This window comes from Python bivittatus, unplaced genomic scaffold (assembly GCF_059951505.1).
Source record: "Python bivittatus isolate LINGU-HERP-01145 unplaced genomic scaffold, Pbiv_v1 ctg000590_np1212, whole genome shotgun sequence".
Taxonomy (NCBI): domain Eukaryota; kingdom Metazoa; phylum Chordata; class Lepidosauria; order Squamata; family Pythonidae; genus Python; species Python bivittatus.
In genome coordinates this window covers 13,865,699-13,880,626 of record NW_028277086.1, presented here as the reverse complement: position 1 = coordinate 13,880,626, position 14,928 = coordinate 13,865,699, and the positions used below count along the sequence as shown (strand labels likewise).

At 43.2% G+C, this 14,928-nt stretch overlaps 1 protein-coding gene across 2 annotated transcripts; it reads left to right on the top strand.

Annotated features, from left to right (window-relative positions):
- The first annotated feature begins 1,245 nt into the window (after window positions 1–1,245).
- On the top strand, window positions 1,246–11,795 carry CCN3 (cellular communication network factor 3). Of its 2 annotated transcripts, none has more exons than XM_088149027.1 (5): window positions 1,246–1,408; window positions 1,489–1,711; window positions 3,278–3,526; window positions 8,464–8,672; window positions 11,015–11,795. In XM_088149027.1, exons 1-5 carry the CDS (start codon window positions 1,280–1,282, stop codon window positions 11,282–11,284), a joined length of 1,080 nt encoding a protein of 359 aa, XP_088005153.1. In that variant the 5' UTR covers window positions 1,246–1,279; the 3' UTR covers window positions 11,285–11,795. The 2 variants fall into 2 exon arrangements, with proteins under 2 accessions (XP_088005153.1, XP_088005152.1); XM_088149026.1 differs by having other exon boundaries at window positions 1,247–1,408; window positions 11,012–11,795.
- The last annotated feature ends 3,133 nt before the right edge of the window (window positions 11,796–14,928 follow it).

Here is a 14,928-nt window from a genome sequence, read left to right as displayed (position 1 = left end):
AAGTCGATTTAGCATCAGCTTCATATCTTAGGTACAGTTACCATGTTTGTGCTACAAAAATCCATATAACTATTGGAAGGCAGAGAAAAGTTGACTTCTGTATCCCCAAGATTCTATCTCATGATCAGCTGGATTTTTGCAGCCCAGCTATGGTCCCACATTTTATGCCAGTTTCTGCACTGGAATAAATGTATCAGTCCTTCCATAAATCCTGAAGTTTCACATGATGTTGAGCCATCCTTTCAGAAACCGTGGTTGGTTGACAGAATGTACTAAGCGAAAGCTAAACAAACTTAGTTTGGCTTAGAGTTATATATCAGTCCAGGCTTACATTAAACATACATTAGCTGTGTAAAGCCTCAAAGAGTTTGCATGGGGACCCTAGATTGCTACAGGTCTCAGATGCCTAACCTGAAGCCTACACCTGTGAAGTTTTAAGTACAACCTCCAGAACTAAATCCTTTTTTTTATTTATTTAAATCAACTAAACTTTACACTAGATATACCCGCTTTTATAATCAGGCCCACACTTTTCAGAATAGTCCCAGTTTGGATGCTAAGGGCAAAGACAAGTGTCTATCTTTCCTGTATCCCTTCTCCCATTTCTTGAGCAAAGAGAATGATTGGAGTGTGATTTTTTTGTATTTATAACCTTCTTTTCTTTTCTTTCTCCACAACATGCTTAGCTAGTCCTAGTGAAATCATGAATATGTTGGCTTAATGTTAACCCTGCGTAGTGTTTACAGTTTAACGTGTTGAGCTCTTGGTATAACTTATGATTTAATGCCTTGTGCTGGCCCAGATCATGATTTAATTCAGGCACCAGGTTAAATATGTCGTGTGAATACAGCCATTCTACGTCTTCTGGCATAGAAAAAAGATTAAGCAACCCGAATTAAAAAAGGAGGGGAATAACGGCGACTGAACACCGCTCTGTCGTGAATTAATCCAACACCCCGAGCCATCAGTTAGCCAGCCAGAGATGAGCAAAGCCGCGCGTCTGCCGGTTTGTAATTTGCGGGCATCAGGTCACCATCTCCCTCCCTGCAGCTATGAGGAGAAGAGGGCGCTCCCACCCAGCCTCCCCCAGGACGACTCCCCAAAGGACCACCTTTCACCGCGGCCACCTGTTCCGCCCGGCGCCGAACACGACACCGCGGGCTGCGATTGGCTCCGGCCCACCCGCTGCCCATCCAACTGGCGGAGGCGGATCGCGGAGGCGCCGGGTATAAACGGGCTCCCGAGGGCGCGCGCGGCGAGGCGAGGCGCACCCAGCGCGATGGGGAAGGCGCCGGGCGAGGCTGTCCGGGAGCGCTTGCCCAGGATGTGGGTTGGCTGTCGCCCCGGGTCCCAGGCGCTGAGTGCCTTCCTCCTCCTCTTCTTCCTCCTCCTGTGGACGATGACTGAGGTTTGCCTTTGCGCGTCGGAGCGGCGCGGCTGGGAAAAGGGGGCTCGGCTGACGCCGCCTCTCGCTTTTGCTCTTTCCAGGCACGCAGCGAAGAGCGCCGGTGCCGCCTGCCCTGCGAGTGCCCCGCGGACCCGCCTGCCTGCGCGCCTGGCGTGCCGCCCGTGTTGGACGGCTGCTCCTGCTGCCTGACCTGCGCCCGGCAGCGCGGGGAGAGCTGCTCCGAAGCGACGCCCTGCGACGAGAGCGCCGGCCTGTACTGCGACCGCGGGGCAGGAACGGAGGCCGGCCTCGGCGTCTGTATGGGTAACTGGCTCCAGGGGGCTCTCCTCCTGCAGGCGGGGTCGGCCTCTTGGACTGTCCTGCCGCTCCCAGCCCGAGAGCCGCTGTCCGGCTGGAGAGGAGCGAAGGGACCTTCCGGGTGGGGAACGAGCGCGTCACCTTCCTAGGCTGTCTTAGCTGCGCCTCTCCAGGGGACTTGGGAAGGACGGCGCCCGGTCTGGGAGAAGAGAAGGCTGGGATCCACAAGATTCCCCAAGGCAGCGATCTGGAGAACACCTGCTTATGCTACCCAGCCGTGTTAAATTTCAGCTCCTGAAAATCAGAAGTGGCCTGTTCTTCCTCTATAGCGGTGTTTCTCAACCATGGCGACTTGAAGATGTCTGGACTTCAACTCCCAGAATTCCCCAACCAGCCATGCTGGCTGGGGAATTCTGGGAGTTGAAGTCCAGACATCTTCAAGTCGCCAAGGTTGAGAAACACTGCTGCTTGAAAGATCTCTAACAAGGATAAACTATTGGCAACCCCTGGCCTGCACATGGCCCTTGAAATCATCAGCTGTGTCCCCCCCCCCCTTGTAATCTTTAATGTGGCAGAAGAGAAAAACTAATATATGTTAACTGTGGAGTCCTTGGGGTTCTTGCAAATGTTTCATTATCTGGATAGGTAACATGTTACCTAGCCGGGAAATGAAATGTTTGTAAGAAAAGAACCAAGCTCAGAGAACCCCAAGGACTCCACAGCTCAACCCTGAGCTAGACATATTCATCTCTATTGATATGTTAATATCATAAATTTGAATTAAACCACATTTTGGTTTGGCTATAAATGGGAGCTAATTCAGTAGTTGAATTTAGCCATTATTTTATCCTGGCTCTATCTATGTGTTGGTGGGTAGTTAGTTGTGCTGTCTCTTGCCTAATAAAGGTTAGGCATTTTTGCTGTCTTAAAGCAAAAACAAAAACCTGAAGAAACTTGGCTGGACGGAGAAGCTGAGTAGGGTAAGGCCTGGTTACTTTTTGGATGGGAGACTGTCACGAATTCTGGGGCAAATTGAGAAATCCAAATAACGAAGAAGGCAGTGACCACCCACGTCCACAGTGGTACCAAGAAAGCTATATGGATGTGCATGAAGTCACCAGGAGTTTTAAGATCAGCTTAAAGGTGTCTTGATTTTTTTGCCAGATTTAATCAGTATAGTCCTTAAAGATTCTTATACCTAACCCAATAGTTGGGCTAGCCCAAAAGCTATCTTTGATTTGACATCATTTATATTTTCCCTGAATTAAAATTAAATGTAGTTAGCATGATGGAAACTCCTGGCTTTATGAATATGGTCATATCACTGAGAGAGAGAATCACACTGATTCAAAGGTATCAATACAGTACTAGATAGCCTGGAATACCTTTCAAATTTCTTTTTCTGAAGATAGATACATGATAGTGGCACTCGTGTGCTATTTTAGGATTTTTTTTGCAGGTGAGCAGGAAGAATTTTTTCATACTATTTTTCTTCCCTTGTCTTGAAGTAGATATGAGCTGAGTATCCCAACAGGCTAGGTTCACACACAGCTTTTTTTTTTTCTGCTTCAGACCTTGAAGGAGACAACTGTGTCTTTGATGGAATTATTTATCGAAGTGGTGAGACATTCCAGCCCAACTGTAAATACCACTGTACCTGCAGGGATGGACAGATCAGCTGCGTGCCCCTCTGCAATGTTGATTTGTTGCTTCCTGGCCCTGAATGCCCCTTCCCCAGGAAGATTGAAGTTCCCAAGGAATGCTGTGAGCAATGGTCATGTGACCCTAAAGAAGATGACACTGGAGGCTTTACAATGGCAGGTGTGTAAAGGCTCTATAGTAAGATCTTTGCTTCTGTGGGTATCTACTGGGCTAGTGTGACTCTTCAAGACCAATTATCACTCACCAACATTAGTCGTGGAAGAGGTGAATTCTTGAGAATTTAGTGATGCCAGAGATCCACTGGCACACCAGAAATGTGTTTTTTTGGGGGGGGGTACATACAAAGGTTGAACCAGCATAGTGTACTGGTTCAAACATTGGCCATAGAAAACTCATGTTCATGCCAGCCACTGATCGCATCATCTAATGATTTAGGGCCAGTAACTCTCTCTTAGTTCAACCATGCATGGTGGTTGTGGGAATAAAATTTTGGGGAGATTCCAGGTAAGCCATCCAGAGCTCTCAAAAGGAAGGTCAGCTGATGTAATGGTGTGTGGGAATGACCTTGGGCATTGGGGGAAGAGCCGCAGCCAGGGCAACAGTCAGATAAGAGGCAACCTAGCTCACAGAAGGGATGGGGGCATGGCAAATGTCTCAGAAGGGACCCTTCCTAGTTTCTTGAATTGTAAAAGCAAGGGGGGAGGAGATGTACTTTCAGACTTGCAAGATTTTTTTTTAACCTTACAGTAACATGAGAGCTATACTGGGTGTGCTTCTTGTCTGAGCTACCTGGCAAGGCTGACAGCTATAAATAGAAAAATTTTAAATGTAGTAATTAACCATAAATGACCTCTAACTTTCCTATTTTCATTTGCACATGTGCTGTAAATCTGAGAATATGACAGGAAAGTGTATTGTAATCAACCAGATGTAAGCGGAACTCCTTGTTCTTGAGAAAGAGACTGGGCTCACAGTGCAGAATGGCTGCAAGTTACATATAGTAGCGATTTTATTTGCATGTCCTGCTTGAGATAAGCCTTCTCCGAACAGGCAGCCAGCATCAGGGGAAGAGAGTTTCAACCTTAACCTGCCACTCTGTTAGATTTCTTCAGATAGAAAGCTTTTACGGTAGATCATAAGAACATACATTTCTGTCTCGGTACATTTGATTTTGCTTCATGTAGTCAGTGTTTCTCAACCTTGGCAGCTTGAAGATGTATGGACTTCAGCTCCCAGAATTCCCCAGCCAGCATGGCTGGCTGGGGGAATTCTGGAAGCTGAAGTCCACACACCTTCAAGCTAACAAGGTTGAGAAATACTGCATGTAATGTTACAGTTCTCATTCTTCTTTCCACAGAACAAATTATGAGTGGGAGACCTTAATTCCTTGCAGGAAGTTGATCAAAAAGAGTAGAATGGGTGTTGAGGCCCTAGGACCTCTTCAAAAATTGCTTCTAATTCTAATTTTTAAGGTGATAAAAAAGACATTCCTTATTAATCACATTACTTGCATTTAATATCCATCCCATTCTGCAGCTTTTCTTCTGGTGTCTCCCATTTCTTTGTCCTGGCCCTAAGTTCTTTTTAGAGTACCCTTCTTAGCACATTAGTCAAAGACCAAGTGAGGCCTTCAGCCTTAAAATGGTCATGCCTATCTGAACTATGTTGGAAAGGACACTATGCTTGTATGAGAGCATTAGGAAATCTTGTTTATGTTGGCTTCCTTCTCAGTGTTGCCAAACAACTCTAAATCAAACATTCCCAGCTCTTCAGATGGCCCTAAGGCTAAATATAATGCTTAAAAGCTATGTAGAGTTAGCTGTCCAAGTGTGTCCAAGGTTCACTTTTAGTTTCGTGCTACCAGACTCTGCCACTCGAAAAACTTCGATCAAGTTTAAATCTTATAGTGTAAGCATCCGTGTGAAATCAGCGTGATTGTGTTAAAAACTTCTAGTATCTTGGGAAGCCTTAACTTTTTGAGGCAAAAACTTTCTTTGCCAAAAAAGAAAAATGTCCAGTAATAAGAAATTAGCATTAGGTCCAGTTTGGTGTAGTGGTTAAGGCACCAGGCTAAAAACCATGTGAGTGCTATTCCCGCCTTAGGCATGAAGCCAGCTGGGGGGTATCTCTACACAGTGAATATCCTGTGTGGTGTTTTCAATTACATTGACCACTAGGAGGCACTGTGTGACCAGATTCATTCCTATGGAACTCTTCAGATGTGGGTAGCCTGAAGAATAATAGTCTGAAGAGTCCCAGGAAGGATGAAACTGGTCATGTGGGGCCTCCTGGATAGCTCTTAAACTTAAAATGGTGTATATACTCATGTATACATATGCTCATGTATAGTGCTAAGGTTTGTGAGTTCAATTCCTGGTAGAGGGTTTGAACCCCATCAATAACATTGGCTACCTGCCTCTGAAGAGTCCCAATAAGGACAAAACTGGTCACATCCTAGTGGTCAGTGTAACTTGCATCAGTTGGTGCCTCATTTCCACTTTTACTGTAAAATATTTGCAGTAGAGTTATAGAGAAATTGAAATCTGAAAAAAGTAAAATCATACAAGTTATCTTCTTCCAAGGGACTGACAAAACAGGGTAAGATACGGTTGTTACGAATGTCCATATAGATACTACAGTAAAATAAGACATGTTGGATTGCCTTCCCCATGTGCAAACATGTTTCTCATATGGGATCTTAGAATATCTTCCCTGAAATAATGCCACGGGTAAAATACCTAGCCTGGAAAAAAAGCATTTCTTAACTTGGGGAATGTAAGTATGGAGAAATAGCAATCAGACATTATAGTGGATAAACCATTTTAAAAATGACCTCAAAGTAATTTTTTTATTTAGCATGCATTCATAACTAAGTAAGGAAGCATTGCATATAACTACATCTGCTGAAGTTTGCATGTTGGCACTTGCAGGCTGCATAGTTGCCATGCTTAGAAAAAGAAATTGTGTGTGTGGGTGTGTAAGTAGAGTGCATATATATGTAAGAAATAGTGGTATGTTCTACTGTTTCAATTTTCCCCAGCCTGGTGATTTCTGGATGTATTGAAACCACACCTCCACTATTCCCAGCCAGTTGGCCCTGGAAACTCTGGGTCCAAGCCTTCTAGAGTAGCCTTTCCCAACCTTTTCACCCTGGAGGAACCCTTGAAATAAGCTTCAGGTCTCGGGGACCCCCTGCATAAAAATAGCAAAAAATATAAAAGCTTCACAATACAGTTCGCTTCTAACCTGCACAATCCACGTTTTACAATGTTTACAACAACAGCAGAGCAGCAGGCTCGCAGCTGAGTCATTGTGCATGAAAATTTCCACCGCTGTGAGCACTAGCGTTGCACAGCATGCAAAGTTAAAAAAAAAAAAAAATCCAATCACAATCTCTCACAGAATCCCGAGCAACCTCTTGCACAACCCTAGGATTCCATAGAACCCCACTGAGAAAGACTGATCTAAAGGTGGCTGGGTATCTTTTGACAACTCAAGTCGAACAGACAAAAGACATTTATTGCACATGAAGACCGGTGCCTTGAATTTACTTCAACCAAGTTTCTCATTCTTAAGGTTGTGAGGAGAAACTGGAAGACCAACATAGTGAATCTGTGGAACCTGGAGGAACCCGCCTTGGGCCATATTTCAAAAAGTGGGTGGAGCCAGGGCCCATCAATTGGTTGAAATGTAATTTAAGGTTATGTTCAGTGTGGTTGCTCCCCAAAAATTCCTCTTTCTGTGTCATTAAGCATTGCGCTTTCGTGGTAGATTTTGAAGGGACTCCGAGAACAATGCTCAAGCTTTGGAGGCCCAGTTATAGCCCCCAAATCTAAAGTTATTTCTTTTCCCAGCTAAGAAAACAGTGACCAGAGAACAGTCTAGCTGTTGTATTCTACCACATAAGGTCTTCCCTAAGATCTTTGGCAACAGACAAAGACATTTTTATCCTCCCAGAACGTTGAATAACAATACTGCTATGAATTTTAACTTTCTGCTGCTGCTGCTACTTTGTTACATTGCTGCTTGTTTTGTCCCGTATGTTTTATATAATGTTTTAATGTGTATTTTTATTATTTTAAATTTTTTTAATTGCTGGCTTTTATTATAAATTGCTATGAGATTATGTAAATAGCAAAGGTTATATATAAATTAAGCTTAGCCTATTAGAGAAATGCAGCCCCTAAATCCACAGTGTCTGTATCTGACTGCAGATCTGCTTTGGGTGTAGATCCAAAGCCTCAGTCTAGATCAGTGTTTCTCAACCTTGACAACTTGAAGATGTGTGGACTTCAACTCCCAGAATTCCCCAGCCAGTGTTGCTGGCTGGGGAATTCTGGGAGTTGAAGTCAACACATCTTCAAGTTGTCAAGATTGAGAAACACTTCTGGGTGATCCTTCTTATACATATCTTTTTGAAAACCATTTTTAAAATTACAGTTTACTCAAATGAAAATATCTGTAGAATTCCCCTTGGTCATAAGATACCAAGAGAGCATATGAAACAAATATTAAATCAATGTAGTACACAAAAAAGACAATAAAAAACCTTGAGAAAAAAAATAGCTGTCCACTCTTACCTCAATAAACATTCAGAAGAAGAATAACATACCAGCTGGAAACTAGATCAAGAAAACAGCAAGCTTAACCTTTCTATTTCCATTATTAGGTTCTTCTCTGCAGCAAATTCTTATTTTATAATCTTTACCCATCTAATGTATTTTGATGGTGAATTATGTAATAAGTTCTCAAATGGAGGTCATAAGCTATGGACAGGGCCATGTGGAAGAAGATGTCATTTCAGATAGCTTAGAGCTTTATAAACAACAGTAACTTAAATTGGGCCCAGAAATAGACTGGAACTAATGCAGGACCAGTATAATATATTTCCTGGTGTGTCCCTCATGGCTGAATTTGTTTGCAGTTTTTTGCACCAGTTGCAGTTTGTAAAGTCTTTTGTAGCCTACAGGACATGACTGAACCACGCATTTATGGCCAAATGCATCCTTTCCAATTCTGAGCTAGTATCTTAATATTTTACTGTTTGAGGACCTCTGGGCAACAGGGCTGTTCAGTGCTATAAATCTTGTCTTCAGCATTCAGACAGGAAGCTACCTTGGGGATTGAAGCATCTGACTCAAGTTCTAACTGCATCGAGCAGACAACAGAATGGAGTGCGTGTTCTACCAGTTGTGGAATGGGTGCCTCCACCAGAGTCACTAACAAGAACCCAATGTGCGAGATGGTGAAAGAGATCAGGCTATGTGAAGTGCGGCCCTGTGAAAAGAGTCAACTACCTGATAAGGTATGTGTAATGGATGGCGTGAGCAAGGAGGATACTGGAATGGAGGATCAAAGTTATCAGGAAGGAGGGGGGACATTCCAGAGCAAGCGCTTTCTCAGTCCACAGCAGGAACGTGAGAAGACAAAGAAGATGAGGACAGCCCCTCCCTAGAGTCTCACAGGGTATATCCACTAGTTGCTTTAGCATAGGTTTAGTCTGGCGAGATTCTGTCTATTAGGAGCGAGCTAATAAAGGAACTATATTGGACTGGACTGTCTCGTCGTTGTTCTTGGGCTGGCCCTGACAGTATGGCTTACATTCAAGTGATTGTACTAACCTGTACTAATTTTAGAGAATAGCACATAGAACCTTGGCTTGGAGGTGAAGGTTGAGCTGATTGTCCATTAAGTCCTTCATTTAAATTATTTCTTTACACCTGTTTGTGAGTGTCCTGGATATCTTGGGTTGGACCACAGTGGGAAATATGTTGGACTAGATGGATGTCAGCCTGATCCAGCAGGTCTTTTTTAATACATTTATCTCCAGAAATGGTTTCTAAAATGAGTTGCCTTGTGAGGAAATAGATTTTGGTAGGCTTCCATCACACATAGAATACAAGTGCACCCAGAGCAAGAAGGGCCTGGCGTGGGGCTACTGCAGAAGCAGGCAGCTAGCCAGTGTCTCAGAAGATGGTATATGATCTCTCAAGCCATTTGTTAATTCTATAATTCTACTCACAAAACTGATTCCATAGAGAGGACGAAGGACGTTCCTTTAGCCAGAACAGCCAGACTGGCAAACTTCGTATGGGTTGGGATGCAGCTCCTGGAATTCCATGATTATCGTGTTGACTAGGAATTGGGAAAATTGCAGTCCCAGCAAAGCCAGACGGGACAAGCTGAGCAGAGTTCCCTTAGTGGGAGCCCAGTACAACAGTGGCCTGATGAGAATCTACGCTTGTGACACATCTCTTCGGGAGCCATCTTATATAGCTTCTTTATGTGGGTGCTACCATCAGTAGTAACAGCTGGGTCCAAATAATAGCTTAGGGTACTACTGGATGCCAAAATAAGGCCATCTAGGTAATGCCTTAAATGGGAGACCTTTTCAGCTCTTAACACTCTGAAGTAGCAGTAGATGTACTAATGGAAGCACACGCCATGCAATAATACGGCCATGTTTCAACTATCCCATTTGGAGAATTGAATCCAGCTCTACCCAGAGCTTCCATATTTCTTTAGCAAATAATGGGTTGGTGTAGGTTAATAATTGGGATCTGCCTCCAAGGATATTTCCAAGAGTTTGAGCTGTGTCAAGCTGCCTGCTTCAGACTTCCCATTATACTATAAGGCTGTTCTGGGAACCTTTTCTCTAAGAGGAAAGAAATTTGGGGGTGGGGGGCGCTTCTAATGCACATTTATCACCTTTTATGGCAGATGAGATTTTTCCCCCAGAGAAAGGAATGTAGTACCCGAAGGTAAACATTCACAGGTTCAAAGAAAGCTGCCTGTTCTTGCAGCCACTCTTGTAGTCGTGGTTGCCATTAAGAGCATCGCTGCTTTGCACATTTCCATGTAACATGCAGGAAAAGTTAATTAGCTTTTCATCCTGCCTCCAACATCCAGTCCTGCCACTTTTGCAATTTAACCCAAGTGTTTCTCCTGGCTTCCTAGACTTGTGACCTACCCATTTTGAGGTACAAAGCATATGAAAATTGCTATGGCTGTGCGAAGCCTCAATTTGGAGATTCAGTTGAAAGTTGACTTTGCAAACTCCAAATGGATTTGCAATTCAGAAAGGTGTTTGGGTAAATCCAAAAGTCTTTTCTGTGAAACATGCCTGACGTGCCAGTCTAACTCCCTACACCAAGTGGCTAGCCTTGTGATCAAGGGTCTGAGACCATGCTATGCTGATATCACTGAAAAGGAGTCCGAGATAAACACGTTCTGCTGATATCATGTCCAAAAAAGTGAAGCATAAGAAATGAGGCTCATCTTAACCCACCAACTGTTGATTTACAGCTTGTAGGCACCTATTATGTAAAAAGGGAAACCATGTATATAAGAAAAGGGGTGTCTTCCAGTAATTCCACACCACCTTCTGCAATTTCACTATCACCATGCGACTTTGAAATTGCCAGACTCGCCTAAGGGGAAAATTTTCCGTGCACCGTTTTCCTGCACAGATCGCTTGTTTTGCATCCTTGCCCACACACTCTGGCTTTCATCCCAAGCAAAAAAGCATTACAAGTGGCCTCCCGCCATTGAAATGACATCCATTTCATCCTAATGCATCATAGTTGTGTGGCGTTAACTTGGATTTGGGTGTCCACCTAATTAACGTTCTGCCCTTTCTCTTAGAAGGGGAAGAAATGTCTCCGAACTATAAAGGCTCGCACAGCTGTCCATCTGGAGTACAAGAATTGCACCAGCATCCAGATGTATAAACCCCGTTACTGTGGCATCTGCAACGATGGACGGTGCTGCACTCCACACACAACGAGAACAATCCAGGTGGAATTCCGTTGTCCTGAAGGCAACCCTATCGAGCATCCTGTGATGTCCATCGCTACGTGTGTGTGTCACAGCAACTGTCCTCAGAATAGCAACACTTTTGTTCGAAAGCTCAGTTGAATGAGCCACTCAAAAATCAGACTAGTCTTGTAATATTTTAACAACATTTATCTTCTTTTTTGGGAGGGAGGCAAAATCACATGCTCTGCTTCCCCATACAATCTGTCCATCATTTGATTTCTAGATAACCCAGTTCGGTTCCTGTGGAATTTTTTGAATTCATGCTTGCCTCAAACAATGTTGCCTCATTAAAATACTGTCACTTGGGGGTATGTAGCTTTTATTTCTTAGCAGCTTCTCTTTTCTTGGCTACATGTACTAGCATGCCACAGGTCGTATTTCTGCATTGTTCTCCCTGGACCAGCTGTTTAAACTTGATGAGCAAGATGCTTGTATTCTAGTGTGCTTTATTGTCTTGACATTCACTACAGCCAGGAGTTGGGCACATCAGAGTTGAAATCCTGACGACCAGCAAGGAATGTGGTTTTTGTGTCAGCAACAAAACCAGTTCACACTAAGGACAAAATCCTTTGCTCATTTTTCTCCCACAAAATAAAACACGCTTCCCTAGTTTTTGTCCTGCTTTTGCACATCTCTTCCCGAACCTTGTGTTTTCTTCTTTGTCTTGTCTTGAGCAGATGCTAAGTCTTGATTTTGGCAAAAGGTCCCAGAACAGACCTCCCCAACCCGGTGCCCACAAATGTGTGGACTTTCACTCCCAGAATGCTCAGCAAATCCACAAATATGGCAGCGTCCATGTGGGAAAAAATTTCTCAGCAACTGGGAATGTTTTCCAACCCCTGGTAGACTTTAAGACCAGGGTGGGTAATGCTATACATTTGTTTCGTAGCTCCACAGAACGCACCAATATTTTTTATTTAAATACTGCACAGAACTCTATTTACGGATGTTTCTACACACCCAAAAAAGGATCTCTAAAATTTTAGAGTCACTACAAAGACAACATACTGAACTTGCGTTGTGCAATCGTGAAGGTAAGATTGTAAACATGGAAACCACCGGGAGGTCATTGGAAGTTTGAGTTTTATAGACCCTGTCCAAGATCATTTCTCTTGCCTTGGAATGCCAACACTCAATTTTCTACAATCCAACTTAATATTCAGTTTGTGTACCAGTCTACCACAGACCAGCTGGCTTTTTTGCTAAGGGAGAAAGCAAACACTGTAAATAACTCAAGAAGGTCTGTGCTTTATAGAAATGGCAAATGTAAATAGAAAGCCTACATTGTATAATCTTTATTTTATTTTTGTGAATGTTGATATTACAAAATAAAACTTCTCAACATGGGATATAAAGCAACTGGCACTGGAAAGTTCCACACTTCATTTTGGAGCTAGAAAACAGGTTAAAAGCCATATTTCAACCTTCCCTTCTATTGGAGCCATATTTTAGCTTGGGTTATATGTTGCAAATAAAGTCAGGAATGAATCCTATAATTACTCTATTAAATCCAGCATCTTCTACCTAACTCTAATGGCAAACTGGTCTACAAACTTTTCTGGTAGTAAGTGTGGTTATGCAACCTTGCAAAAGATAAGTGGAATTTTAAAAAGTCCCAAATCCTGGGAGTTATATGTGAGAAGGCAGCCAAATTCCACAATTTCATCTTCAGATGAAAAATAGATTTATTTATTTATTTATTTACACACACAAGTGCACACTGCTTTTTTCATTTTGGAGGTCAGTGAGTGCCATCTAGTGGTGGCATGGCTGCTATGTTGCCAATCCTTGATCTAACCCAGTGTTTTTCAACCTCGGTGACTTAAAGACATGTGGACATCAATTCCCACAAATCCCCAGCCAGTATATGCTGGCTGGGGAATTCTGGGAGTTGAAGTCCACATGTCTTAAAGTCACCAAGGTTGAGAAACATTGATCTAACCTATCAAGAAAAGGTATTTCCCAGCTGCTGCCGTTTGACAGACTTTAATTAGAGATAATAGAAATTGGACCAAAGATCTTCAACAAAGAAGTGCCTGCTGTATATTCCTTGGCCTTTGAGTGACATCCTTGAATCATACACCAAATAGATGAAGCCAAGATAAAGAAGCAAGCAGGGCAAGTACAGAAACTGTATCCAAGTTGAATCAATTTAACATGATTACTTTCCATGCATTGAATAATTTTCCTTTTAATCACAAAAGAAAAGGTCAATTTTTGAAGAGCCTTTGGGGTGGTATTTTGAACTTTGGCATCTTTCCCAATAGCTCTTGAGTAGCTTATGATCCATTCTTCCAATCTATGCTAGCATTTATAGCAGGGAAGTCTCCTTTATCTCAGCAGATGGCAGCACCTGACAGACCTTGTCCAGACTTGAAAAGTAGGGTCAGGCCTGCTTAGTGCTTGGGTGGGAGACCTCCATGGACTATCTGAGCTGGATGCCAGACTGGAAAATAAGAAAAAAATCAGGAAGAAGATGATTGCAGGTGATCTCTGTACTGTTGGAAGTCTCTGAAGTGAGTTCTACTTGGGTTGACCTCATGGACATGTCTAGATTTCTCAGCAACAATACAGAAGCTTCTGGATGGTTTTTGTTATTCAGTTTTCCAATCTAGCCTTCAGTCCTAATATTCCTGAATGATTTCCCATCCAAGTGCCAACCAGGTATGAACCTGCCTAGTTTTCAGATCTAGACAAGGTTGGCCGGATGCTTCAAGCTGCTGAGGGTGGAGGATTATAGGATGCTTAACAGCCAATCCGACAGGAGGGCTATGTTCCAGATACCATTAGCTAAGAAATGTCAGCTGATGGGGCCCAGAAGGAGAGCCTTTTCTGCAATGGTGCCCTCCCTTTGGAAGATCATCCCCCCTCCCCGAGATTAGATTGGCCCTATCCCTGTTGGCCTTGCATAAGGCTTTGAAAACTTGGTTTTGTGCCCGGGCCTGGGGCCCTGGGCAGAACATAAAGCCTGTCTCCTGGTTATGTGGATAATTGGTTGTATAATGCCTGGCTGGTACGTGTTTTATTTTTATTTTTTATATTGTGTATTTTATGTATTTTATTGTAAGCCACCTAAAATCACATAAAAGCAAGATGGACAGCTATATAAACCGAATAAATAAAAGCTTAGCAGCAATCTGCAGTAGGGCTACTTCCTAGTAAAAATCACAGGCTTTTCCTCTTTTAAAATCAGGTGGCATGGACCAAAGATTTATCTTTTGTAACATTTAGGCCAGTGTTGTCCAAACTTGGCCACTTTAAGATGAGTGGACTTCAACTCCCAGAATTCCCCAGCCAGCATGGCTGGCTAGGGAATTCTGGGAGTTGAAGTCCACTCATCTTAAAGTGGCCAAGTTTGGACAACACTGATTTAGGCAGATCAGATTGTGACAGGGGGACCCTCCACTTGACAAAATACAACCTATCAAATATACAGCAGATGGTTCAAAACAGAAAATACTATAGCATTCCAAAGTGCAGCAGGTTAGATCCAGATTAAGTTAAGTGTCATCCACCCTACTAATGATTAACTGGCTGAAGCTCCATTATTTTAGCCAAATGGATGAACCAGCCACAGAAGAGGGTTGGAAAATCCATCCCTAGGCCGTGGTCATGCCCTTGTAGGCAGCAAACCTAATACGAGCCTCAAGTTGAGAGAAAAAAAAAATTGATCCCACCCAGGTTGCTCCAACTGAATGTAACCCCTGCAGACATTTTGAGTTTTACTCCAGCCAGCATGACCA

Excerpts from the sequence above, each read along its gene's own strand:
- CCN3 (XM_088149026.1), top strand. The coding sequence starts at position 1,280 with ATGGGGAAGGCGCCGGGCGAGGCTGTCCGGGAGCGCTTGCCCAGGATG. Across the intron at positions 1,409-1,488 it reads TCCTGTGGACGATGACTGAG|GCACGCAGCGAAGAGCGCCG; the intron begins GTTTGCCTTTGC and ends TGCTCTTTCCAG. Across the intron at positions 3,527-8,463 it reads TGGAGGCTTTACAATGGCAG|CATTCAGACAGGAAGCTACC; the intron begins GTGTGTAAAGGC and ends TCTTGTCTTCAG.